The sequence below is a fragment of the Triturus cristatus genome, chromosome 6 (genome assembly GCF_964204655.1).
Source record: "Triturus cristatus chromosome 6, aTriCri1.1, whole genome shotgun sequence".
In the NCBI taxonomy this organism is placed as follows: Eukaryota; Metazoa; Chordata; class Amphibia; order Caudata; family Salamandridae; genus Triturus; species Triturus cristatus.
In genome coordinates this window covers 450,032,881-450,059,108 of record NC_140589.1, presented here as the reverse complement: position 1 = coordinate 450,059,108, position 26,228 = coordinate 450,032,881, and the positions used below count along the sequence as shown (strand labels likewise).

At 41.7% G+C, this 26,228-nt stretch overlaps 1 protein-coding gene across 15 annotated transcripts in view; it reads left to right on the top strand.

Annotated features, from left to right (window-relative positions):
* The window catches only part of DST (dystonin), a 1,436,897-nt gene that overhangs the window by 831,065 nt on the left and 579,604 nt on the right, over positions 1 to 26,228 (top strand). For 14 of the 15 annotated variants that reach the window (XM_085610880.1, XM_085610881.1, XM_085610882.1 and 11 more), the window contains 2 exons: positions 11,062 to 11,197; positions 16,376 to 22,684. In XM_085610880.1, the coding sequence (XP_085467006.1) occupies positions 11,062 to 11,197; positions 16,376 to 22,684 (6,445 nt within the window). The remainder of the gene's footprint in view (positions 1 to 11,061; positions 11,198 to 16,375; positions 22,685 to 26,228) is intronic. The other variant, XM_085610884.1, reaches the window with a different exon arrangement.

The window sequence follows — 26,228 nt, the reverse complement described above, 5'->3', positions numbered from 1 at the left end:
CACTTACTACTCTTTTTTTTTGCAAGTGATAAGTACTTTTACAGTCTGACACATTTTTAATCCACTTTTCAGATTCTTAAAAAAGCACATGTCCAAACAGCTTTTTCAGACCAGAAACATGTGTAACCTGGGTGACTGACTACACTCCAGCAAGGGCAACCAGCCTTAGTGATGCTGAATGTATTTGCATTACTGACTGCAACCTCAAACCCCACTCGGTTGTGAATACTATGCATGATTCCACAGGATAAGCAGCTGGGTGTGTGCTAAGAGTCTGCTTCTGCAGAAAAAAATAGCTCCCCCTTTCCTACTAATGCAACTGTAAAATTACCAGAGTAAAACGCAATAAATCTCTATCTATAATTCCTCTTTGCACACAGAGTCATGGTTTCATATTAGTCAGAAAACGAAATTTCTTTGCCAATTTGAAAGCACACTTCCTACTCTTTGTTTGGGCAAGTGATAAGTACTTTTACAGTCTGACACATTTTGAATCCACTTTTCAGATTCTGATAAAAGCACATGTCCAAACAGCTTTTTGAGACCAGCAACATGTGTAACCTGGGTGACTGACTACACTCCAGCAAAAGCAACCAGCCTTAGTGATGCTGAATGTATTTGCATTACTGACTGCAACCTCAAACCCTAAAAGTATTCCTCATTTATAACAATACACCTTATTTTATGGTGAAAACATAGTCCATATTATTTTACATGTTCCTCACATTTAAATTTCTCCCAAAACACAAAACGATAAACACAACTTCAACAAAAGGAATTCCAATTCTATTATTTATTTCTTAATTTACCATATACATCCCCTCTCAAACTCATAACTCACCTTTAAAATGAGTTAGTTGTGAAAGAAATGTGGCTCTCAAACAGCAGATTATCAGAGCCAGGATCTCTGTTCTGTACACCTCTCTCCTCTCAGCAGAACCAGATAATGGCAATGTTTCCCTCTCTTTTTCCACACATATACATGTTAATTTCAAATCTCAGTGCTTCCCCCTTTTTTTCAAATGTAATCACACATTTCTATTGGTTGAAAACCAACCCTTTTCCAAAAGTACCCTTCCCCCAACTTGACTTCTGCCTAGTACCCTTCCCCCAACTTGACTTCTGCCTGCTACCATAGCAACTGCTCTTGAAACACTGCTGTGTAGAGTTAGGTCAGAAGTTCACCACACAATGTTTCATTTCCAAAGAGCAGGAGCGCTTGACTTTTCAAACCTAACAGCAAATCCATAGTACTGTTCTTTGGTAACACATTTTTCTTTACCAATACAAAACATGCTTCTATAAATTTACACATACAGCCTAGTGTTTAGTGTAGAATGGTATGAAACAGACAATCAGTTCTTTTTTTTAAAAAAAATATGTATGCCTCCATTTCCAAACTGTCTTTCATTTTTTTTCCCCATTCTACTGAAAGACACCTCCTGAGTGCATCCAGTTCTCCTTTTAAGATGTTCACAGTGTGGATTGTAGGGCACAGCTATGTCTTCTGGAGTGAAAAGTATGCAGAGAAAACAGGTATGGTGAGAGACCTTGCTTTGCCAAATGTAGACATTAAATGGATTGGTCAGAGAGGGTTAAAGTGGCACCAATTGATTCCATTGGTGAAATCCTTCATGCAAATCCAACACCCTGACCTCATAATAGTGCACTGTGGTGGCAATGACCTAGGCACTTTGACTGGGGTAGGTCTGGAAATGCTTATGAAGGAGACCTTTGCACAACTGTTTTCACTCTTCCCTAAAACTGCCTTTGTGTATTCTAACATATGCCAAAGGCAAAAATGGAACTGGTCCAATCATTTTTGTCCGCAGATTGACAAAGCAAGAAAGCACGTCAACAAATCTGTTTCTGCTTTCCTCCGAGACTATGGTATGGGTTCCATTTACCACAACAACTTGCGTTACGACATGCAAGACATTTATAGAGGAGATGGTGTACACTTCACTGATGAAGGGAACAGAGTCTTCCTCTTGAACCTTAGACTCTGCATCGGTACTTACTTGTAGGTACCACTAAAATATCACTTCATAAACACAACGGCTCTTTTTAGAGCCCCCTAATATCTAAACACTTAAATCTGAATTTTATTTCTTTTTTTATTTTTTTTTTCTACCGTACGCGTACGGTAAGCTTACCGTAAGCTTACCGTACGCGTACCCCGCAATTTTTTTTAAAAATTAATAAATATTTTTTTTGTACTTTTCTGTCCTTCTTTGACCCCCTTTCAAATGTTAGGGGGTCTGTAACTCTCTTCCTTGCCCCCTTTTCAAGTTATCACCCTTTTTTTTCTGTGTGAAACACACAAAATGGCGGCCGCCGTTTCCTGGTTTCGACCGATTCGAATGTTTACTAAGATCTAACAGCCAATCAGAATCGCGCTCGTGCACGTCACCGTACGCGTACGGTAAGCTTACCGTAAGCGCACGGTAAGCGCACCGTAAGCTGCCACAGATATATATATTGATTTAAATGCTATTTTCTCAGGAACTACTCAACAGATTTACACCAGACCTACAAAAGGCACTTCCTTGACCTGAGGACTACCTCTCTGCCAAATTTCAAGTAACTCTGTTCAGCCGTTCGGGCTGTAGCTGTGTCTAAAGGTCCTATGGAAAAATGCATGGGAAAATGCATTTTGGGACCCCCCTTTTTTCTCAGCGCCCGCTTGACGAATCCCCCCGAGACTTTCAGGGTAGGAGCGGAGCGTAGCGCCCCACCTATTTTGAAAATTTCGCGAGGATTCGTCGACCGGCGCCAAAGTTATTCAAAATAGAATGTTGCGGATTTCCTATGGTAAGAGGGTCCTAACTATAACTACCTACTGGCGACCGCCAGTAGGTAATATATATATATTCACTTAAAAAACCATAGGTTTCACACATGTTATAGTTAGGTGGATATTTCACTCATAAAAAACCAATGAAATTCCCCCGTTATAGTTAGTTCAGATAACTATAACTCGCGCGCCCGCAATCCACTGCTCATGACGTCACATATTACATCACTCATGACATGGTCAGTGGCATCACTCATGACATCACTGATGACATCATCCTTGTGATAGAGTGGCGGTCGCGCGAGTTATAGTTATCTGAACTAACTATAATGGGGGAATTTCATTGGTTTTTTACAAGTGAAATATCCACTTAACTATAACATGTGTGAAACCTATGGTTTTTTAAGTGAATTTGCAAGGTTTTTTAAATGCTAATTCCTAACTATAACGTGTGTGAAACCTATGGTTTTTTCAGTGAATTTGTACGTTTTTTTAAATGCTAATTTATTTATGTATTATTATTTTTTTTATATATTTATTTGCCAATAAACTACGTATAAAAAATATATATATTTTTTTTTGTTTTTCACCGTGCACGCACCCCCGCGATTTAAAAAAAAAAAAAATTAAAAATTTGTTTTCTGCCTTCGGGGTCCTTCAGGGACCCCCTGACAAAGGCTAGGGGGTCAGGAACTCTCTACCCTGCCCCCTTTTCACGTTCGCCACCTTCCTTTTTCACTCTCGCACTGAAAACAAACAAAATGGCGGCCGACACTTCCTGATTTCGACCGATTCGAACGTTGACTAACATGTAACCACCAATCAGAATTACGCTCGCGCACGTTAGGGTGCTCGCACGGTGCGCGCTTATAGATATTTATATGCTTTTAAATGCTATTTTCTCAGGAACTACTGAACAGATTGACACCAGACCTGCAAAAGGCACTTCCCTGACCTGAGGACTACCTCTCTGCCAAATTTCAAGTAATTTTGTTCAGCCGTTCGGGCTGTCCTTCGACTAAAGGTCCTACGGAAAAATGCATGGGGAAAACGCGTTTTGGGACCCCCCTTTTTTCTCGGCCCCCGCTTCATGAATCACCCCGAGACTTTCAGGGTAGGAGCTGAATGGAGCGCCCCATTAGTTTTGAAAATTTCGCGAGGATTCGTCAACCGGCGCCAAAGTTATTCAAAATAGAATTTTCAGATTTCCTATGGAAACTCGGTCCTAACTATAACTATCTACTGGCAACCTCCAGTAGATAATATACATATATATATATATATATCAGTTTTGAGCCTGCAATAAATACTTCCATCTGCAAATCAGCTTCACTGATTAATTGGAACAAAGTGGAAATTTGACTGCAAAAGTATTTTTCCTCTATCATTTTCTTAGTAACCACAAGAAATAGTATAGTAACTACCTTTCCCCCTTCCCAGGTTCTCATGGAATAATTCATACAATCTAGATATTTCACAATTTTAGAAATGGCAAATTACCTGAATATGTAATTCTGCTTCAGGGCATTGTAACTGTTAGTTAGAATGCAGCTCGAAATAACCACCTGCAATTCTGGTGAGGAATATCCCTTCCAAGCCCAAATGATAATTCTCAATGTCATTAAAACAGAGGTGAAAATGGGCTCTGACACCACCGAGGCTCAAACATAGATTTGTGGAGATAATGTCTTGAGTGAAATATTTCCAGTACCTATTCGGATCCTGACTCAAAAGCTTGTACAAATAATTTTCTACCATTGAGAAGCTCCCCTTCCCATTTCTAAAAGCTTTTGTTGCACACCTCGTAAAAACACCCATGTTCAATGCATACATTTTACAAGTTCATCCTAGTGTTCTTCTACTTAGGCAAACTTTGTAGAATGCAGGATGGAAGGAGGAGCTAGCATGTCTGAAGCACAGAGCTCACATGGACGTGCGTGGCCTCCACAGCTTAAACTCACTACTAGGTCCATCAAAAGACAGATATCTTATTATGGCTATTTGGCACCTATGTAATACCTCTTCAGCACTCTAACCAGATTTCAGGGACTGTCTATTGGAAAATGCACTAGTTACACAAAGTTCTAACTTACTAGCTTAATTAACTAGTCGGTGTATTGCCATTTACATGTACATAAAATGATGTCTGCCAAGTAACTAAGGTTGATTGTGCAAAGTCAGAATCTTCTTCAGTACAGAAAGGAAAATAATTGAAGCTACAGCCATTTGTTCTCTGCAGGTCAGATCTAATACCTACCTCTCCTTCTCCATACACTTTACAAAGATCATTAATTAATTTCCTCCATCTAGCCTCTTCACGACCACTGGGAGCCGTTATTCTCCCCGGTTAGACTACTGTAACCAATCTTTTCTTGACCTCAAACCTCTGGCATTTACATACTGCAAATCAGTCAAAAGCACCGCAACCATTGTAGTTACAGCCTGTATGTATGCCACTCGCCTACAACTCTCCCATTCCCTTTAGAGTGATTGTGGGAGTTTGGTTCGACTTTCTGACTCCATTTAAATGCTGCTGTTAAATAGACCTTCCACCACCTACCTTTTCACAAAGAAGCTTGCCTTCCCAATTCTCACATAAAATCTCACCAGTCCTCACAGTAGTCATTTCCTATTGAAATGGCTTAATAGCACTTACTGAAAGATGTCCACATAAGCTACAAAAAGATCTGAATCATGTGACTGACTCAACAACACATTACTGGCTCTACAGTCCCTCTACTGGCTACCAACTAAAGAGAGATTCCAGTTCCAAGTCCTCTGCCTTCCCAAAAAACTTTATCTGGTCTCTGCCCAAATTATCCAAGGAAGTTCTGTACTCCTTATCAGCCAAAGAGAAGCCTAAGGTCTGCCAGTCTCATTCTGCTCATCATCCATCTTGGGCCATTCTTGGAGCTGTTCCTGTGGATGATCTTCCACTCCCAAGTCTTCATCATCAAAGTTGGGTAAGATGAATAAGCACAAGAAGAAGATGGAGCACTATTTGGCTCCCCCTAACAAACAATGTGCTTCTACGCCCACTGTCCAACTGCAGAGACTGCGCCCGGGTATGCTCCACGCTCATTTTCACCCCTGGAATTGCCCTTTATCACTGAAGGAGGGATAAGGAAGAGGGTTATGGCTCCTTGAGGATGACCGGTGCCAGGGGGAAACTCTAAGAGCCCAGAACTGGAATTAGCACCACTAGGTAGGCCAGAACTCCCAGCAGAGGAGTTTGGGGGCTGCAACTGAAAGCTTTGATGGCCCTGAGACTTCTCAACAGGAGGCAAGTACTCACAAACCCTTGCAGAACCTTGGCAAGCAGGATGTAGAAAGCAAAGTCCAGTCCTTTCACTGCTCAAGACAGAACCAGCAGGCCAACACAGCAAAGCACACTCCAACTCTTCTTCTTGGCAGAATGTCCTCTTAGTCCAGAAGTGTTCTGAAGGTATGGTGCCACAGCTCCAGTACTTATACCAGTTTCTGCCTTTGAGGGAGGCAAACTTCAAAGGAAAGGCTCTGTAGTGCACAAGACCCTGCCTTTTCCTGCCCTGGCTCCAAACACACTACAGGGGGGTGGAGACAGCTTTGTATGAGGACAGGCATAGCCCTATTCAGGTGTCAGTGACAACTCCACCCTCCACTCTAGCTCTAGCTCAGGAGGCCCATCAGCCTGGCGAGGGGACATCAGGATATGCAGGGCACATCTCAGCTCCCTTTGTGTGACTGTCTATAGTAAATGCATAAATAACCCAACTACCCTCGCTCAGATGTTGATTCCACAGGCAGAGAATGGTAGCACAAGAAAATGCCCACTTTCTAAAAGTGGCATTTTCACACATACAATTTAAAAACTAACTTCACTAAAAGATGTATTTTTAAATTGTGAGTTCAGCGACCATAAACTCCAAATCGCTATCTCTTCCCAATTGGAAGTTACACTTGTAAGATGTACAAGGCAGCTCCAATGATAACCTATGGGGCAAATAGTCCTTGCAATATTGAAAAACTAAATTGGCAGTACTTTACTGTCAAGACATGTAAAACACACCAGTACATGTCCTACTTTTCAAATACACTGCACCCTGACCATGGGGATTCCATTGAGCCTACATTAGGGGTGCCTTACGTGTAGAAAAAATGGAGAGTTTGGCCTGGCAAATGGGTGCACTTGCCAGGTCGACATTACAGTTTAGAACTGCACTCTCAGACACTGCAGTGGCAAGCCTGACACATGGTTGCATGGCTACTCATGTGGGTGGGAAATCAGTGCTGCAGGCCCACTAGTAGCATCTGATTTACAGTTTTCTGGGCACACACAGTGCACTTTATAGTAGGGACTGACCACTAAATCAAATATGCCAATCATGGATAGCCAATAACAAATCTTAATTTACACAGGGAGTACTTGCAATTTAGCATGGATCAGCAGTGGTAAAATGTGCAGGGTTCTAAAACTAGCAAAACCAAAATCCAGCAAACAGTCAAAAACAGGAGGTCAGAAGCAAAAAAGTCTGGGGAATAACACGCCAAAGATGCTAGGCCTAGCAATGAACATTATGCAGGGACGTCAGAGTCACAGGTGCCTCGTCCGTGCTATATGAAGCATTATGAGTGAGGGTGTGCCAGTTCTCTGACATCCCACTGAGATTGCAAGTAGAGAATCATCAGAACGGGTAGCCATGATAATTGCCTCCAGGGAGATTGGCAGAGGCCCTGTGCGCTCAACCACCAGCCTCACATATTCCCCTACTTCCTCTGCCTCTGACGTCTCAACAGCCATGGCTGGTCTTGTATGTCTGGAGAGATATTCTGTGGACTTTGAGACCCTGGTTGGTACACCACTGAGAACTGGTATTCCTGTAATTAGAGGAGCCACTTCTTGATCCTGGGCAGTGGTTTAGACCAGGAACCAGTGAACATCAGTGTCAATGGTTTGTGATCTGTGTGAACCATAAATGGCTGGCCATAGAGATATGGGAAAGTGCTGACATTCCCACTGAACAGCAATGGCCTCCTTCTCAATGTGAGAGTATCGCTGCTCAGTCTCTGTCAAAACACAACTGGCATACACCATGGGAGCCATCTCACCATCATCCTGTTTTTGGGACATGAACGCTCCAAGGCTGGTGGGGCTAGCATCCACAGAAAACTCTGAATCGCAGCGGGAATCAAAGTACGCCAGGGTGGCGTGTGCAGACAAAGCTTGTTTGGTTACCTCAAATGCTTCTTATTGGGCAGGCCCCCATCCAAAGACTGCATTGACTTTAGTTCATTCTCGGAGTGGGGCAGTGAGGGCTGTTAAAGTTAGAATGAAACAGCCACAGTAATTAGCCATTCTCAAGAAGCTGCGAGCATCTGTGACACTGGTAGGGGCTGAGGCTAATTGAATGTCCAGGACCTTTACATGACCAGGCATGACCCCGTGCTCCAAGAAATTGTACCCAAAGAAAGCTACTTCTGTCTGGAGAAAGGCATATTTCTCAGGGTGGAGGTTGAATCCACTATCATGCAAGCGTCAAAAGGTCGCCCTCAATCTGTCAAGATGTTCCTTCCCCTTCCAGGCTAGCCAACACCCCTCTGATCATTTCCTGAAAGACTTCAGCTGCACTGAATAAGCCGAAACTGAGGCATTTGTATCTCCTTATTCCTACATTGGTGAAGAAGCTGATGATGGCCGGTGATTCCGGAGCCATTATCAACTGATGGTGTTCTGCTCATAGGTTTATCTTGGAAAACCACCTTGAGCCATTTACGTCTTCCGCAATGTAATTGACAGTGGGCATCAGGTGATGTTCCCGTCGGATGGCCCTATTGGGTAGGTGCAGATCCTGACTTCGCCTGGTTGTTTTGGTTTGCGAGCCACTACAATTGGAGACACCCACGGTGTTGGGCCATTTACCTTCTCAATGATGTCTACCTGTTCCAATTTTCTAAGTTCAGCCTCCACCATCGGGCTCAGATGGGCCCTGGGATGCCTCAGCGTGACAGGCTGGATTGATTCATCTATGTGGAGGCATATGAGACAGTCCTAGAGACACCCACTGCCAACAAACAGCTGTGAGAATTCAGGTACCAAATGGTCCACTCCGCTGAATGGAGAGCAACACACCTTAGGTGGCCGTATGCGGGAGCCCCTCCTTCCCAAGCACATTTGCCAGACCCGCATCGCAGAGACATCATTAACTTGCGTGTGGTCAGGCATCAGTGATGTCAATTCCAGTGTGTCCCTGGCCGTTCTTGTCACAGAAAAGGAGGTCTCATAGATTTGGGAATCAGCTTTATAACCCTTCCTGAATCATGAGGAGCACCTCTTAGTTATGCTGTGGTCCGCAAGCATCACCTCCTGTGAGCAATGCCCACCCATCCTGCCCAGTTTTAGGTGTCTTTCCAGCCTCATGCATTAAAATAAATCCTAAATTGACATGCATCTATACACATACATAGATGGGCTTTTGATCAGCCCTCGTCTTCGTCCATTGTCATTCACATGTTGCTTCTGCCCACTGCTGCACACAGCATGGGCCAATAGGTTAGCTCATTTCTGCCATTGGGTCTTTTGCTTTGTGACTGTCTGTATTTGCCCAATCACATAGGTATATCCACCTAAAAAGTAGTGTACTTCAGTGCCAGGCCTGGGTGGCTAACCTTTTCTTTCATTTCTTTTTTAATGTATTTACCGTCAAACATTTAACTCCTGTTACATATACTTGCAAAAATAAATACATACATCATTTTTGCCAAGGTCAAACTTATTGGATTTGCCTGTGTTACATTTCAGGCTATTTTGGAGTTGTTTTCAATTACTTTCTATTAAATACCATTTCATATAACGTTTTTTTGTGCCATGCAGTAATTTGACTGTGGCATGTTTTGTATATCTCTGGAATACTGTGTTGCCAGAGTTGCCATGGATAGAACCTCAGCTTATTCCAATGGACTCCCTTTTTATTATAGGAAAATTGTAACAAGATTTGTTGACTGTATTTTTCTCCAGTTTTTGAACTTATGATTGAGACTGGTGGAGCCAGTCTGAGGGCTGGGGACACTGATGCCCTTGGCACTGGCCATTGGCCCGCGGGGAGGGTGAGTGTGGTCTTCAGAGCAGGATGTAAAAGGACCTAGAACCATTTATTAAATGGATGCAGTGGGCTCTGAGGGCTGAGTGTTGTGGAGATGGAGGACTCATGGAACAATTTTTGGGCTAGGTGGACTTCTAAAGTAAGCAAAAAATGCAGCTTTTTATGTTTCCTACAATATTAACCTTACTTTAATGTTGTGTAAGGAGGTAGGCGTCATTGCCTCATGACTCAACTGCTTATTGTGAGCTGCATATATCACTCAAAATATACGAAGACTGTGATTTTTCTGCACTGACCCGATTCGAGCCAATACATGAATGTTTTGGGCTGATCAGTCCTATTCCTTAACAAGCACTGATAAAGCAAACAGACCTCGTTTTTTTATCATGCTACACAGAAAGGCCTTGTTTTCCCAGTTCTGTTATTCCTGGTATTTCATTGCATTCTGGTACTTGCAGATTTATTATGGCCATTATAAAAGTACAAGTATTGCAAAGAAAGAGTATAACACAACAAAGCTACCTTGATATCACAAATATACAAGTGTTACCAACTTTCATGAACAAATTACAAAATGTGTAAAAGTTCTTTTTATTGGCATAGACAGAAGCAGATTTGTAAACTTTGAAAACTGAAAACCGCAATCATTTAGCTCACTGATTTATTTTTGGTCTCTCTGGATCTAGCAAAGTTTGCCCAGCTAACTGAGAGATGTGGAACTCTTGGCTTTGCTTTCGAGATTGCTCCCATGCCAATGTTAATGACAGAAAGGTGATCTAACTGCTGGTACTAACTGCTGGTGGTTCCACTATCAATTCCCAAACACTGTTTACTGCACTACTCGAAAAAGGAGATTAAGGCTTCAGACGCCCTGCCACAGAGTGCCCCTGTCCTCAAGGTGTGACTGTCCTAATCGTTAGAGACATATCCATGTCAGAGTATTGTATAAAAAAATGTGAGGGGGATACGAGGAATGTTGGCACAGCCTGCCAGTTGTGACATCAGACAGAAGCCAAAACACGTCTGTTTGGTGTTGGATAGAGTCCTCTACCTGCAGCTTCATGCGCCACTCCGTGCCTCGACATCCCATAACCCCGCCAAATGGCCCATATATACGACCGGCTGTGCTTGCATGGATGGACAATGATACCTTGTATTCTTACCAATTTTGCTTTCTTTATACAGAATGTCTGATGAAGAAAAGAAAGAAATGGAAGAACAGTTAACATCTCTTCAGGAAACCTACAACTTTTTATCTGAAGAAATTGTTAGACAAAAGCAAGAACGACAGAGTCTGGCAGAAAGGAAAGTAGAGGAGAAGGTAATTGCGACAACCGTGTTGCCTTACAAGAAATATATTTTATTGCATGTTTGTGAAAAGATAACTGTTTTAATGATTTGCAATACTTTTAATGCTGCAATGGCTTATGTTGATGTGCATGCACATATGTTTACTATTTCTAGCTGTTCGAAAGTCATGTAAAATGAAAGCACTTTCAAATTCCTATTATATTCCGAGGCACTAAACGTGTGTTTTTATTACTGAAAGGACTAAGAATCTTTTGCAGTATTTAGAAGTTCATGGTCATGAGAAAATCTAAAATTTTCAACATGTGTCAAATTTCTCTTTCTAAAAAAGAGCAAGTGGACTAGTATCAGACTGAGACTTCCAATTTGATAAAACATATGTTCTACTACTAGTGTTTCCAGTTCGTGTCTGACAGATAAGCAATTACAGATTTCACTACTAAAACCCGTTGCTGAAAAGTAGAACAGATTTCAAGCCTGGCTTAGATCTGTTTAGTACTTTTTAATCATCTATCTGCTCAATGTTGAGAAATTATCTGTGATCTACCTGCTTGATGCTTCTCTCTGATCTGTCTGCTAGGACTTTTCCTCTAATTCAGGTGTTTCATATTCATTTCTTGAGTGTATGACAAGCCTTCCCCCTTCTCTTCTGTCGGCTAAAGTCAGAAAATGGTCTTGTATCTATCTGCAAATGCCATCCAGTTCAATCTGACAAGTACATATGAAGCTCTAAAAACCTGCTAGAGAGAGGGTAGTAGAAGGTGCACGTTGTACTAGTACCTGCTGCAGTAAATCATAAACCATATGTAATTGGAGTCATGCTTTCAATGTTCCTTTTTTCCTCAGTCTTTGTCCACAGCTGTAGGTGTGTTTAAAAAGATTGTTTTTCTTAGGTTTCCCAAAGTGTAGATAGTTAGCCAGAGTGCCTATGAATTAGGTGGGTACTGGATCACCCAAGAAATAAAATCCAGAATCCCGCCCTCACGCCCCCGCACCTCCCGGGGCAAAACTAAACCCAATGCCCCCTGGTTTACACCAGAACTCGCTAATGCACATCTGCTTTGTAAAAAGGCAGAAAGAAAATGGCGGAAGGCCTACGAGGTTACTTATCGTACCTCTTATATCGCAACTAGGAAAAACTACCTTTCGGAAATCAAACTGGCAAAGAAAAACTACTACATCAACGCCATAAAAAACGCAGGCCAAAAACAAAAGGCGCTGTTTGCGATAGTCAAATCATTTACGCAACCCAAGGCTCTTTTGCCTGAAATCCCCCCCTCCCAGAAATTCTGCGATCAAATTTCTGACTTCTTCGAGGAAAAAATTGCCTCGATCCAGATCAACTTTCCCCCCCCGCCACTCTCCCAGTGCCCCCCCCCACTGGTCCCCCAAAGCTGTACGCTAAGTCGCTTCTCCCCTATCACTCTTGAGCAGTCGAAAAAAGCCATCCTGGCCTGTAAATCGGGCTCCCCGTCTGATCCTTGTCCTCCCAAGATACTTCACCAACTAATCGACGAGGTTAACCCGACCATCAACAACCTAATCAACTCCTCGCTTAGCTCAGGCACAGTTCCTAGCCGCTGGAAAAAAGGAATCGTCAAACCCCTTATGAAGAAGGCGAATAAACCCCCGACGGATCTCACCAACCTCCGCCCAATCTCGTTACTCCCGGCCTTGGGAAAAATCACGGAACATCTAGTCCACAATGAACTGAAACACTATCTAGATGAAAACAACCTTCTCCATCCTCAACAATCCGGATTCCGCCCCAAGCACTCGACAGAAACCGCTCTCATTGAACTGTCTGACACTATAAAAACCCTGCAAGATCAGAGAAAAAACTCCATCCTCATCCTTCTCGACCTTACGGCGGCGTTTGATACTGTCTCCCACACCATCCTTATCAGCAGACTCAGGGACATCGGCATCTCTGACTCTGCCCTATCCTGGATCTCGTCTTTTCTCTCCGACCGTTCCCAAACCGTTTCTTTGGGTCCATTTCACTCCAAAGACAAACTTGTCTCCTCAGGTGTCCCGCAAGGCTCCATCCTGAGCCCTCTCCTTTTTAACGTTTACCTCATTCCCCTCCTTAATCTAATAGAATCATTCGGCATACCTGTTACCTCCTATGCCGATGACACTCAGCTCATTGTGCCATTGGACAAACTATCTACCAAAGCTGAACTCAACCTAAAACACTGCCTGACTGAAGTATTTCGATGGATGGACAATAACCACCTGAAATGCAATTCGAGCAAAACGGAGATCCTTCCGATCGGTACAAATATCTCCTTTTGTCCAGCACTTTGGTGGCCGGACAATTCTGTTGCCCCCCCCCAGACAGTTTCGTCGGCCAGGAACCTCGGCGTTACCTTTGACTCCGACCTCTCCTTCGATCAGCATGCCAGAACCGTCGCAGGCAAATGCTTTGGAATGATCAGATCCATGAGAAAGTTCTTTGACTTTCTTCCCATCGATGCCAGAAAGACGGTGACAGTAGCACTCATAATCTCGCGACTGGACTACTGCAACGGCTTGCTCGCAGGAGCCAAAAAGAACACCATCCAAAAACTGCAGAGCGTACTACACACAGCCGCCCGTCTTGTCCTGGGCCTTCCCCGCAGATCCTCTATTTCTGCAGCACTTCGTTCACTTCACTGGCTCCCCCTTCACAAAAGGATTCTCTTCAAGATCCTGATTATAGCCTTTCGTGCCTACAACAAAACAGGCCCTAAATACCTCACCAAACGCTTCCCCCACTACCTGCCCAGCCGTCACCTTCGCTCAACCAACGACAACCTCATTCTTCTCCCCAAATACAATCTGAAAATGAAGGGTGAGAAGACCCTCAGCTTCCTTGCAACTAAAGCCTGGAACAAACTACCCAAAACCCTCAGACAACAAACCCAGGAAAAACCTTTTCGAAAACTGCTAAAGACCTGGATCTTTAATCTCCCGGACGATCACTCCAAAGCTTCCGTCTAATCCTCTTGGACTGGCTCACTTAGGTTCCCTAGCGCCAAGATGCTCCCTCCGGAGCGAACGTCGCGCTCTATAAATACCCCACAAAATACAAATACAAAATACAAAATGTATAGTCTGGTGTCCTGAACACGAAGGATTGTTGCACTGCATGTTTGTCATTTGACTTATTTCTGTTTCATGGCCTGGGTGTTGGCTGATCTAAGCTTTTCAGTTGGACATAATGCAGAGACAATGTCTACATATAATGTGGCTGCCTTTGCCAGAATGCCTTGTGCTTTTGTGCTTGGTAGACAGTGTTCTACACTTAACCCTAGTTTTGATTGATGTTTAGTATGGAGTTGTGATAACTATGTGATGCACAGTGGCACAGCATTGTTGGGACAGGAATGAGATAAGTGTCCTCAATGACTTGACACAGTAAGAGACCACGTTCACAATGCAGTTTACTCTGCTCTTTGCTCTTGCACAGATTAAGACTGAAGTAGTGGCTTCTTTCAGGCTCAACCATGAGCGGGCTGATTTTCTTAAAGGAGTTCATGAATGACATAAATAATCCTGTTTGTGAGTAGATGACCTTTGCAGTGAATCTTAACACCCTTAAAGCATAGGTGTTCACAAACAAGATGCCAATAGACATTAAACAGAAGGTGGAAGTTAGGAATTTGTGGAACACAATAAGTCATTTGAGACAATTCAGACTGAGGACATTCCAGAGCCACACTGACAGTGGGTTGAATAGAAAGCATGTAAACCAATATATGACCAATCTCAACACTCCCACCTCTTCCATCAATAAAAAATGTAGAACGTGATAATCAGAATTGATAAAGGCCACCAATAACACATGGAAAAAATATGATCGCATCTTTTCCATATCTAACACAACCACAATGTTACTCTGGACATCAATATGTACTGCTTCAATGATACAACCAGTCTGGATACCTGACCACTGTTCCCCTAGGCTCTGATGATGTTCCATATAGAGGAATAGCTGCAAAGTATTCCCATATGTTAGGATTTTCAAAAGAAATGGGATAATTGGGATTAGGTAATAGCTGGAACATTCATGAAGATCTAAAGTTGAGTTTTTCACTGTAAACTTGTAATGAAGGCTTACTTCAGAAAGACTGGTATGGTAGTACCTGGAAGGGACATTTGGTTCTTTACAGCAAATGGAAGTTTTGAACATGAGGCAGTTTTATGATATTGAAACTATGTCAGGGCTCAGCTGGACTGGCAATCTTCTGCGGGATCTGTCTGCTCGGAACCTCTCCTTGGTCTGCTGACTAAGAATGTGTCGCTAATTTGTCTGCTGATATTTTCGCTGCAATTTGTGTGCTGAGAAAGTCTCTTTGATTTTCCTTCTAAGAAAGTGTCTCAGATCTGTCTGCTAAGATCTTTGATATGAGCAGACATCTGAATCACTTTATCTCGTCAATCTGCCAGGAAGATCATTTTCCCATCTGTTTGAAAATATCTCTGATCTTTCAACTAAGACCATAATCTGCTACAAACCACTCTGATACTTCTGCTGAGAATGTCTCTCTGATGTCTGAGCCTCCTTTGCTTCCTTTCTGCCTGAGACCGCTTGACGGCATGTTGGCATATATAAACACCACATGAAATTAAGCAAATTGGATTTTTATTGACTGTGATCTTTTAAATTTAAAAAGAAATGAGTCAGAAAAATGTCATTGTTATGTAAGTGTGATGCAACGTATTTTACTTTCAGTATTGTCAATAGACACAATCAATTTCTGTATATGACCTGTTTTTGTAAGGTGTTTGTGCAATTGCATTGTATGCTGTAAACATGAATAGCATGGGGTTTTGTATGCCACATCCTTTGGCTCTCTATTCTAACCCATTACAGGCACTTAAGAGCATGTCAGTTTTGCCTTTCAGATACATGTTCTATTCTCTCACAAAATCACCTACATAGATTTGTCTATCACTAACCTTGCTTATGTGTCTAGATGCTAGATTTTCTATTCACAGATGCATGTTGAGCTCAGAGCTTTATCACATCTTTGGTGTTGAAACACTGATATAGATCACTTGTGCGTTTGATCTGCTAACATTCACAACATTGTCATTGGTTGGTAAGTACATTAATTTACATATAAGCATATTTCTAAGTATTGTCTAAGTGGATAAAAATACAGTTAATAATATTTTTGTATTTATTTCACTGTTATTTTAGGTTCCGAGAGTTATTGCAGGTACCATCGATGAAACAACAGGAGAAATTCTATCAATATTCCAGTCCATTTTACGGGGCCTTGTTGATTATGATACTGGAGTTTCCTTACTTGAGACACAGTTAATTCTATCTGATCTTATCTCCCCCGAACTGGGGAAAAGCTTTGAGCTTGAAGAAGCTAAAAAATATCAAATTATCGATGAACACATTGCTACAGACCTTTATGATTTAAATACTGCTAAAACAGTTATCTCAGCTGCATCATTATCAGGTTTGCCAGTTGTAACTGCCTTTGAGAAAGGGCTCATATCAGAGCAAATAGCTATCAAGATTCTTGACACCCAACTTTCCTCTGACCATTTGGTGTTGCCAGCAACAAAGGAACAACTGACCTTGAATACTGCTTTCCAGAGAAACCTGATCTCAGAAGAATTTTTCTCACAGTTGCTCGAAAGACAAAAGCTATTTAAAGACCTTATTGACCCTATTACAGCAGAACGGATTTCACTAGCAGAGATGTTGCAGAGGACTCCAGTGCACAAAGAAACTGGTTTGAGACTTCTAGTTGTCCGGCCACAAGAAAGAGGTAAAATTACTCTTAAATCTGGGCGGAAGATAAGTATACTAAGAGCTGCCCATGAAGGTCTGATGGAACGTGAAAGTATGTTCAGGTTACTTGGAGCTCAGCTTTTGTCTGGGGGAATAATTGAACCAGACTTGGGGCATAGACTCAGTGTGGAGGAAGCCCTGAAACAAGGACTGATTGACCAGGACACATTATGTGGCGTATTGATTAATCAGATTAAAAATGGTGGGATTTTGTGCCCCTTCACAGCCAAGCGCTTAACTGTTGATGAAGCGGTACAGTGTAATTTAATATCCTCCAGCAGTGCACTGTTAATACTGGAGGCTCAGAGAGGATTTATCGGTCTCATTTGGCCAGATACCAGTGACATTTTCCCCATATCAACCTCTCTTCAACAAGGGATGATAACAAATGAATTAGCCCACAAGATCCTAAGTAATAGGCAAAAGATAGCTGCTCTGTATATCCCAGAAACATCTGAAATCCTTAGCCTTGGTGTAGCTGCTGAGATGGGCATCATAGATGACAGCACTGCAACTGTATTAACTGATATAACCCTACCCGATAAAATGGCTGATATGAAAGGCTTGGAGTCGTCATGCAAGAATGCTTCCAAGTGGCTGTCATCTTACGAAATCCAACCTTCTGCATTCCAAGAATATGTACAGAAACCAGATGTTCTGAATGCAGAGGAACCCCTTCCTCATAATCCAGAAGAAACTAAGCAACTCTTCCTGTCCTATCTCATGATTAATAGCTACATGGATGCAAACACTGGAGAACGGCTTTTGCTCTTTGATGGAGACCTAGATGAAGCAGTAAGCATGCTACTGGAAGCTGAAAGTTACACAAAGGAACTAGATGAAAATCAGTGTCCTGGCATAGCTAGTCACCCAAATGAAAATGATTTAAAGAATCCGGATGAAGAAATATGTGGTAAAAATGAAAGGGAAAACAAGCGTGCTGGTTCACTAAACACACTAGAACCTATTTTGAAACTACGTGAAGACAAAGAAAGCATCCTGGGTGATTTAACTGTAAAGAAAATTGAACATGCTGATGGAGAAAATGATTTTGCTAAGAAGGATTCTGAATTGGTGCTAGATACAACCACAGGAATTCGGGGAATTGATAGTAAGATGGACATTGATCTAGTTGAACAAGATGCTCTGGATAGAAGTGATGTTGACAGCAGTAATGCAAGTGAAATAGCTGAACATTTACATTACTATTCTGAACAAGTAAATGGAACACAATGTAAGGAAACACAGTGCTGGAATGATGATGAATACAGACCTATCGAGTCACATGAAAACTATGCTGTTCATTTTTCCATTTTAGATGGAATAGACATGGTAACTGACCATGACCCTGCATTGTACAGTTCGTCAAATAATGATCTTACTGAGTGTCAGAATTTGGACGATGTTAAAGAAACAGACATGCCCTACTTCATCAATGATCTAGACAGCACCTACAGCAGTGGACAGGGAGGCAATATTCTCGTAACCAGCTGTAAAGAATACAAAATACTGTGTGATAATTATGATGCTTTGCAGAACAATGGCAACATATCTGAACTGAATAATTGTGGCATGAATTCTGAAAGTTATGATGCTTCACAGTCTAATGCCAGTATGTCTGAAAATAAAGATAGTGTTCCTCATTCTAAAATATATGACACGCTACAGCCTACTACCAGCATGGCTGAAAAGAAAGATGTTAGTTACCATTTTGAAAGCTATGATACTCTGCAACTTAACACCATTCATCAATCTGATTTAGGTAAGGTGAGTCAAGAAGTGCTACAAGATAGTTTTGATGGTAATTATGATGGCCCTCCTCCTGATCTTGGTCATTCTGACATATCACAGAACATCAGCAGTGGTAGTGTTGACTCGAGCACTCCCCTGTCTGATGATCACCAGTGCAGTGATTCACAGCAGATCAGAAGTGATAATGATGCTGGTGATAATCCTCTTCCAGGGGACTACCACTGTGAAACATCTCATAATATAAGCAGTTACAATAACAGGCATAAATCTCCTGTAATGGAAGTGCATGATGGATGTGCCTTGCAGGATTTCTGTGATATAAAGGAACGTGTTGCTCCATGTTTAGAAGGAAATACATTTTCTATCTCGGAGAGGGATAACAACTGTGAAGGTGGTAGTGTGGATCATGTAGCAGAAAATGATCATTGTGAAACCTCCAAGCACATCACCAGTGATAAGGATTGCTGTAATACTGTACAGCCCCACATAGTCAATATGAATGAAAATAATATTTCTTCTCTGGCTATACATTCTGAAATTCCTGGTTTAGCATCCTTTAAATTTGACAGTGATGTGGCGGATACTATCCGTTCTGAACTTTCTGGCACAGATACACTACAGCAACTCAACCTACATAATAATGGCATGCATGACACATCGTTTCTTAAAGATTATGAAAGTCTAATGTTGCTGCCCAACCCAATTGATACTGACAGCTATGATGATCCTCCCTCTAAAGATAATGCTGATAGTGAGTATGTTGAGATAGCTGCTGACAATAATTCTATCACACCTCTCACAGAAAAACTTGAGCTTAGAAGTGTTACAAACATAATCAGTAGCGAATATAATGTTATTTATTCTGAAAGTTTTAATTTTGAAACTTCAGAACAAAACAAAGATGAGTATATGGAAGAAATGCCTATACATCAAGAACATGGTCCAAATATTTTCCAGCCCTCCTACAGTGATGATGATGAATATGCCAGTCCGCAGCCTGAAGATTCTAATGGTGATGTCCTACTGCCCAAATACAGTGGCACTGAGGATGGTCCTACTCATCATTCAGAACTGTATAGCTGTGATATACCACAACAAAGCATAAGTGATGATGAGTATGATACACCACTTCTTGAAGAAGATGAGAGTGAAGATGACTCAGATTATGGTACTCAATGGCACAATCCATCTGTTGGTAGGAAAGAAATAAGTAATGACATTACAGCAAGTGAGAGACCATTGTCATTACTCGATGATGAGCTAGACTCTGGACAGGACAGTGTGTACTTCTGTGAAAGAAATCACACAGATGAACTGACAGTAATGAAAATGGAAATGGGAAACAGTAGGCAATATTTGGAAACAATACCAGAAGAAGACACAGAAAGTACATATTATGCAGATGACCATGAACAAGAAAGCATTGTTTGTGTGCAAAATTTAGACAAAATCCCTATCCCTTCAGATGAATTGCACCAGACTGTTGATGTGGGAGAGAACAACATAGAACAAGATTTGTCTAATAATTTAATTGAAAAGAGACTCAATGATGGTACCAAGGATCTTGAGGCTGCAAATAATAATGCAGGAATGGATCCATGTGATTTGCAGTATGAAGAAAATGGTGTTATGGTTGATCTTCTATGTCCTTCTATAGATAAAGTAGGTGGTTTTGCACCTTTGACTTCAGTGAGCAGCAATGACCAGAAAATAAGTTTTGATGATGTGAAGGTCATGGAAGCACCTACGCATGAGCTTGGATTTTGGTCTGAAGCAATGCCTGAAAGTGTTAATGATAGTTCAAAACATATAGAATATGTGTTAGAGCAAGGTACACAAGAAGGTTTAGAACTATGTCAATGTGATCTCATAAATTCCAACACAGATCACTACCAAACAAACTTTCAGAGATTGACTGGAGATGTAGAAGAAAGTGAGCTAATTCAGCGAGTGATCCCACCAGACATATTCGCAAAAGAAACCACTGCCACAAGTGTGTCTTTTCTTAGCCGCGATGTGCGGACCATTGCAGGTCATACAAGCATAGCCAATTATGAGGATTTGTCTGAGAGATTTCCCACAGAACCTGAAATCCTTTCAGAAGATCAGTTCAAAAGTGCTTTTGCTCCGCATGTCGGTGATAAACAAAACATTCCTACTAATGTAGAACCACTTCTTACGACAGGATTAGACTCAAGTTGTGGTATAATTGGAGTAGAAGCTGAGTCCCAAGTGACAAGTTCGGATGGGTATGTAGCTTACTTAAAGGAAACAAATGAGCTAAGTATTCTTGAAGTGATTGAAGAAATGCCAGTAAAACCCAACGCCATAGACCTCAAATGTCTACTGCAAGTGAACCATGGTGTAAATCTCAGTTCAGTCTGTGATCAGGTGCAGAGTCACGATGAGGGCCATCCAAGCATGAATACAGATACACCCACGCAAATGTTGGAGCTATCAGACATCAGACACACTAAAGAAACACAAATATCTGCATCTGGCATAAACCCTACTCATATTCAGCACCTTGGTGAAATATTCGATTCATCTCTTGCTAATCCTAGCACTAATGTAGGCACTGTAGATGCATATGAATTGAAAAAGAACTCTAGTGAAACTGTGACAATTACTTCTGAAAGCAATTCTCCTGAGCTGCAGTCTGAAACAGTGGAAGGAAACGGGGGCAATCTTGATCTCACAACATACTTAAAACAATGTGCAGAGGAGACAAAAGTTGTAAAAATAAATGAAATACATGATTTGGATTATTCTGAGGAGGAAAGCCAAGCAAAGACTAATGAATGGTCTATGAATAAGTCATTAGCATATGACTCTAGAACTCTGTTTGGTGAAGAACTCTCGCTCCTTTCAGAAGCACCTGTTATTGTGTTGCCTAACACATTAGAATCAGAGGAGAACAAACAAACTAGTGTTAAGACCTCTAAAGAGACTGAAGGCCCTGATACTAAGATGTACGACCAGGTTCTGTGGGATGGTACAGCAAATGGCCAACTCTGCAACCACAAGGATGTCCTACATAAATTGAATACACCTCAGATGTCTCAAACAGCAATGGAAAATGTTGAGAAAACTGAAGCTGAAGGATTCATGGGAGAAGCATCATGCCAGGTACACGATCTCGTTCCTTCAGATGTCTTGCTTGAACCTTCGAGTGGTGAAAATAAAAGCCTGTGTGTTGTTGAACAGCAGGAGCAGGAAGGTGATAAGGGAACCTGCATCCTGAAAAGTGAACTGTTAAATTATTCCGATACAAAGGCATTAGTGCAAAATGTACTGAAAATGGTCGGTTGCAGAGACTTAGAGCAATCTGCTACCATGTCTTCATATGACAACGGAACTGAAGAAAGTCCCAGTGTTCCTGGGGTTCCGTGTACTGATGCAAGTAGCCTGGACAAACCCACTATTATTTGGCCTGATAAGAAAAGTCCTGATCTTCTTCTTGATGTGTTTAAACAGGTTCATAGTAACAAAGGAGCTACAAATCAGCCAGAACTTCATTATAACCATGAACATGTAAATCAGCCCGATCGAGAGAGGGTGGAGGCCATTACTGAAATGAAACAAGAACTGATAGCGAATGCACCTGAACTGATTGCTCTTCAGCTGGAACAAATATTTCAAATTCCACTCGACAATGAACAGCGATGTGGGCTGGAGAAACTGATGAGTGATTTGACAAAAGAACTCTTTACAGTTGCCCAAAAAAGTGAAGAAGGTAAAAGTAAAGAGGACCTCCTAGGATCTGAAAAATCAGACCCAAGATTTACAGAATTTGGTTCAGACAGTCGTTCAGAGAGCCCAGTGACACACTACACATCGCTCTTTGACAGTTTACAACGAGACGATCAACAGTTCAAGATCAACAGTGCTTTTGAGCAGTGTCATAAAGATGCAACTGAAGCAGAGGATGTGTCCAAAGAGAAACCAGTAAGTAACATGAATCCCTTCTGATATAACTGTTCTTCCTAAAGCTGTTAATAAGTTATTGCCAATACTTAAAATAGTGCACACATTGTTACTTAGTGTAATTTAGGTGCAAGATCAAATATTGGTGCTTATTGACAAATGAATATATTCATGTATGTGGATTTTTCATTCCTGATAGGATATATGTGTATAGCAATCTATGACATTGTGTTATTGAAAAACCCTTGAATATAGTGAAGTTTATAGAATGATATGCTCTCACATACTCCTGCATCTAGCACTATCCTACTGGAAGTTTGGGGAAATGCTGTTTCTTGATAGCACGATGCCGCTCTCCCTACATGGGAAACATATTCCCTTCTGGGATTAGATTAGCTCCTTTGGCTGAAGGCCCAAAAAATAAAGATCCAATTTTCTTTGATTGATGGGCTAACCATATTGAGGAACATTGAGACTCTGCTGCAAATGGCAATGTGTGTCAAGAGAGTTTCCCTGAAACAGACCCGAAAATGCAAGGGGCCATATGGTACATCCTGCAGAGTATACAACCGATGTGTGTTTGCCAAGATAGGAACAAAAGGTACAGGTTTAAAGGGGAATTTTGTACATCAAAAAGATTGGATTCAGGTCCGGGGTTTGACATTCTCCAGGCTATAAAAAGTGGAGATCGATATTTATAAAAATATGTTTTGCTCGAAACTATAGAATACATAGTAAAATTGTATTATTGTAAACAATACTTGGGAAAAAAAATAACCCTTTGATTTCCTGCCGTTATATACCACACTTTTCCTTCTTTTTTAAATTGCACCTCAGTAATTCTGATAGGTCCCTAATATCAACCTGATGATACCTATTCTTGTATTAAGCAAAAAGGCTTTCCTTTTTTGCCACATTCCCTGCATTTTCCTTTATAAATGCATTCAAGGCACTAGATTGAAGCTAATTCCTATGGCAGTCATGTTCCACAGTCTAGTTCCCATACCAATGTGTCACATATCACTTTGTCACTCCAGACTCAATTAACCCACCTCCTGACTGTACAGTTTGTTGAATAGTAGCAAAGCCTTTTTTGAAGTTATAATAGATTATGTACACCATGTTGTCTAATAGATTTCACACACCATGTTGTCTACTGCTTTATCCTGATATGTTTCCCATGTCCAAACCAGTCCAAAAAAATTAAATTGTCTGTCATCTTATTTCCTTCTAAAACATGCTTGATCCTCATTCATTTGGAAATCCAATATTTTCTCTACTACTGATGGTGGCCTAACTCACCAGCATTTGCAAATATCCTCCTGGTTCCTAAGTTTGTGATGTGGAGCTGTATTTGCCTTTACAAGGTTATCTGAAACTATCCAAATGTTTTAAAAGAGATTAAACAGAACTAAAAGTGTTACCACCAACCTAGGGATTTTAGGGATTTTTCCAATGTTACAATGTAGTCAACCTAATTCCATTTTCTATCCTGCTAAACTATAAAAACCACAGAAAACGCCTTTCCTTTTTAACTAGGCTTGTTATGTTGTATGACATTTTGTTGTACATCATAAAAATAATGTTTTCACATTAATGTTTTAGTTCACTCTTTTCTAGGTTTCCCTCTTTTCTCTTTAGATGTGCAATCTCACCTGTACTTGTTTTGTTCTTTTATTGGCATGCGGAAAGATTAAATTGTCTCTTTGCTTTAGATATTTTCCCAATTGTTAGGTTTTCTTATGTTGATTTGTATAGCGTACTAATCACCCGAGAGAGTATCCGGGTGCTTGGGCAAGGTGTGTAGTCCCAAGGTGATTATATGAAAAGCCAGGTCTTCAGCTGCTTGAAGTACTCAAGAAGAGAGGAAAAGGCTCTGATGTGTTGAGGGAGGTCATGCTATGTCTTTGGTGCGATGTAGGAGATTGAGCAAGCTCCAGTTTTGCTTTTGCAGATGCAGGGAGTGTGTTTGAGTGAGAGTGAGGCATGGTGTAGGTGTCCCATGGTGTAGATGTCTGGTGGGTTGGTGAAAGTGAATGCGACTGTTTAGGTATTCTGGACCTGTGTTGTGTAGAGCTTTGTATTTGTGTGTGAGAAGTTTGAATTGGCTAAACTTGTGAATGGAGACCCAGTGAAGCTTCCTGAGGTGCGGTGTTGTGTTAGTGCTGCGTGGGAAGTTGAGTATGAGTCTTGTGGCTGAGTTCTGGATGGTCAGGAGTCTGTGTAGGAGTTGTTTGGAGATTCTGACATAGGGAGTGTTTCCGTAGTCTAGTTTGCTGGTGATGAGTGCTTGCATTATGGTCCATCTCGTTTTCTGGGGCAACAATTTGAAGATCTGTTGCAGCATGTGTAGGATGTGGAAGGCAGGAGGTGCACATTGCATTGACTTAAGCCATCATGTTGAGCTTGTTATTTAGGATTATCCCTAAATTTCTTGTGTAATCAGTGGGTGTGGGTGCTAGTCCTAGCTCCGACGGCCACCAGGTGAAATCCCATGGGGAGGTCTTGTTGCCAAAGACCAGTAAATCCGTCCTTTTGGTGTTGAGCTCAGGCAGTTAGTTTGCATCAAGTCTGCTACCATGGTCATGCAGTTATTGAAGATGGGTGCCATCGGCAAAGGAAATGACAGTGATTTCTTGTGATCGGATGATGTTGGCAAACAGTGTCATGTAAATGTTGAAAAGAGTGGGGTTGAGGGACGATCCCTGTGGTACACCCAGATCAGTTTCTTGGTCTCTGATGTGAAGGGTGGCATTCTTTGGGTTCTTCCCATGAGGAAGGAACTAATCCATTTGAGAGCGAATCCATGTATGCCAATCTCGTGGAGTCTTTTGGTGAGGTTGTTGTGGGAGACAGAATCGAGAGCCACAGAGAGCACAAGTAGGATGAGGGCCGCTGTTTCTCCTCGGTATATAATGTTGTGAATACCATGGGTGGCTGCGATGTCTGCTGTTTTGGTGCTGTGGTTCTTTCTGAATCCTGATTGTGTGTTGTCTAAATGTTGGTGAAGTTTGAGGTGGGTTGTGAGTTGCTTGTTAATAGGCTTCCCAATCACTTTGGCTGGGTGGGGAGCAGAGAGATGGGTCGGTAGTTGCTCAGCTGATTTGGGTCGGCTGTGGGCTTCTTGAGGAGGGCGTTGATTTCTGAAAGATTCTATTCATCTGAGAAAGTGGAGGACATTATAGAGTTGTTGAAGATGTGGGTCAGGGTGGTGCTGGGGGCGTGTGTTCGGTAGGGCCCCAGAGTGGATAGTCCACATGATTGCTGCTGTGTCATTTCTGATGAGGGTTGTCCATTTGGTCAGGGGGCCATCTAGGTTTTTGGTGGGTAGGCTAGCGATGAGTTTTCTGGGGTTGGGTTGGTGTACGAAGTTGCTGTAGATGTTAGCGATTTTGTTGTGGAAGAAGTTGGATAGGTTGTTGCACAGTTGTTGGGAGGTAGCAATGTTGTTGACAGTGGCTGAGGTGAAATCCTTGATGATCGAGAAGATCTGCTTGCAACTGTTGAAACTTCCTTCAAAGCTGTCCACCAGTGCTTTTTTTTTGGTTTCTCTAATTTGCTGGTA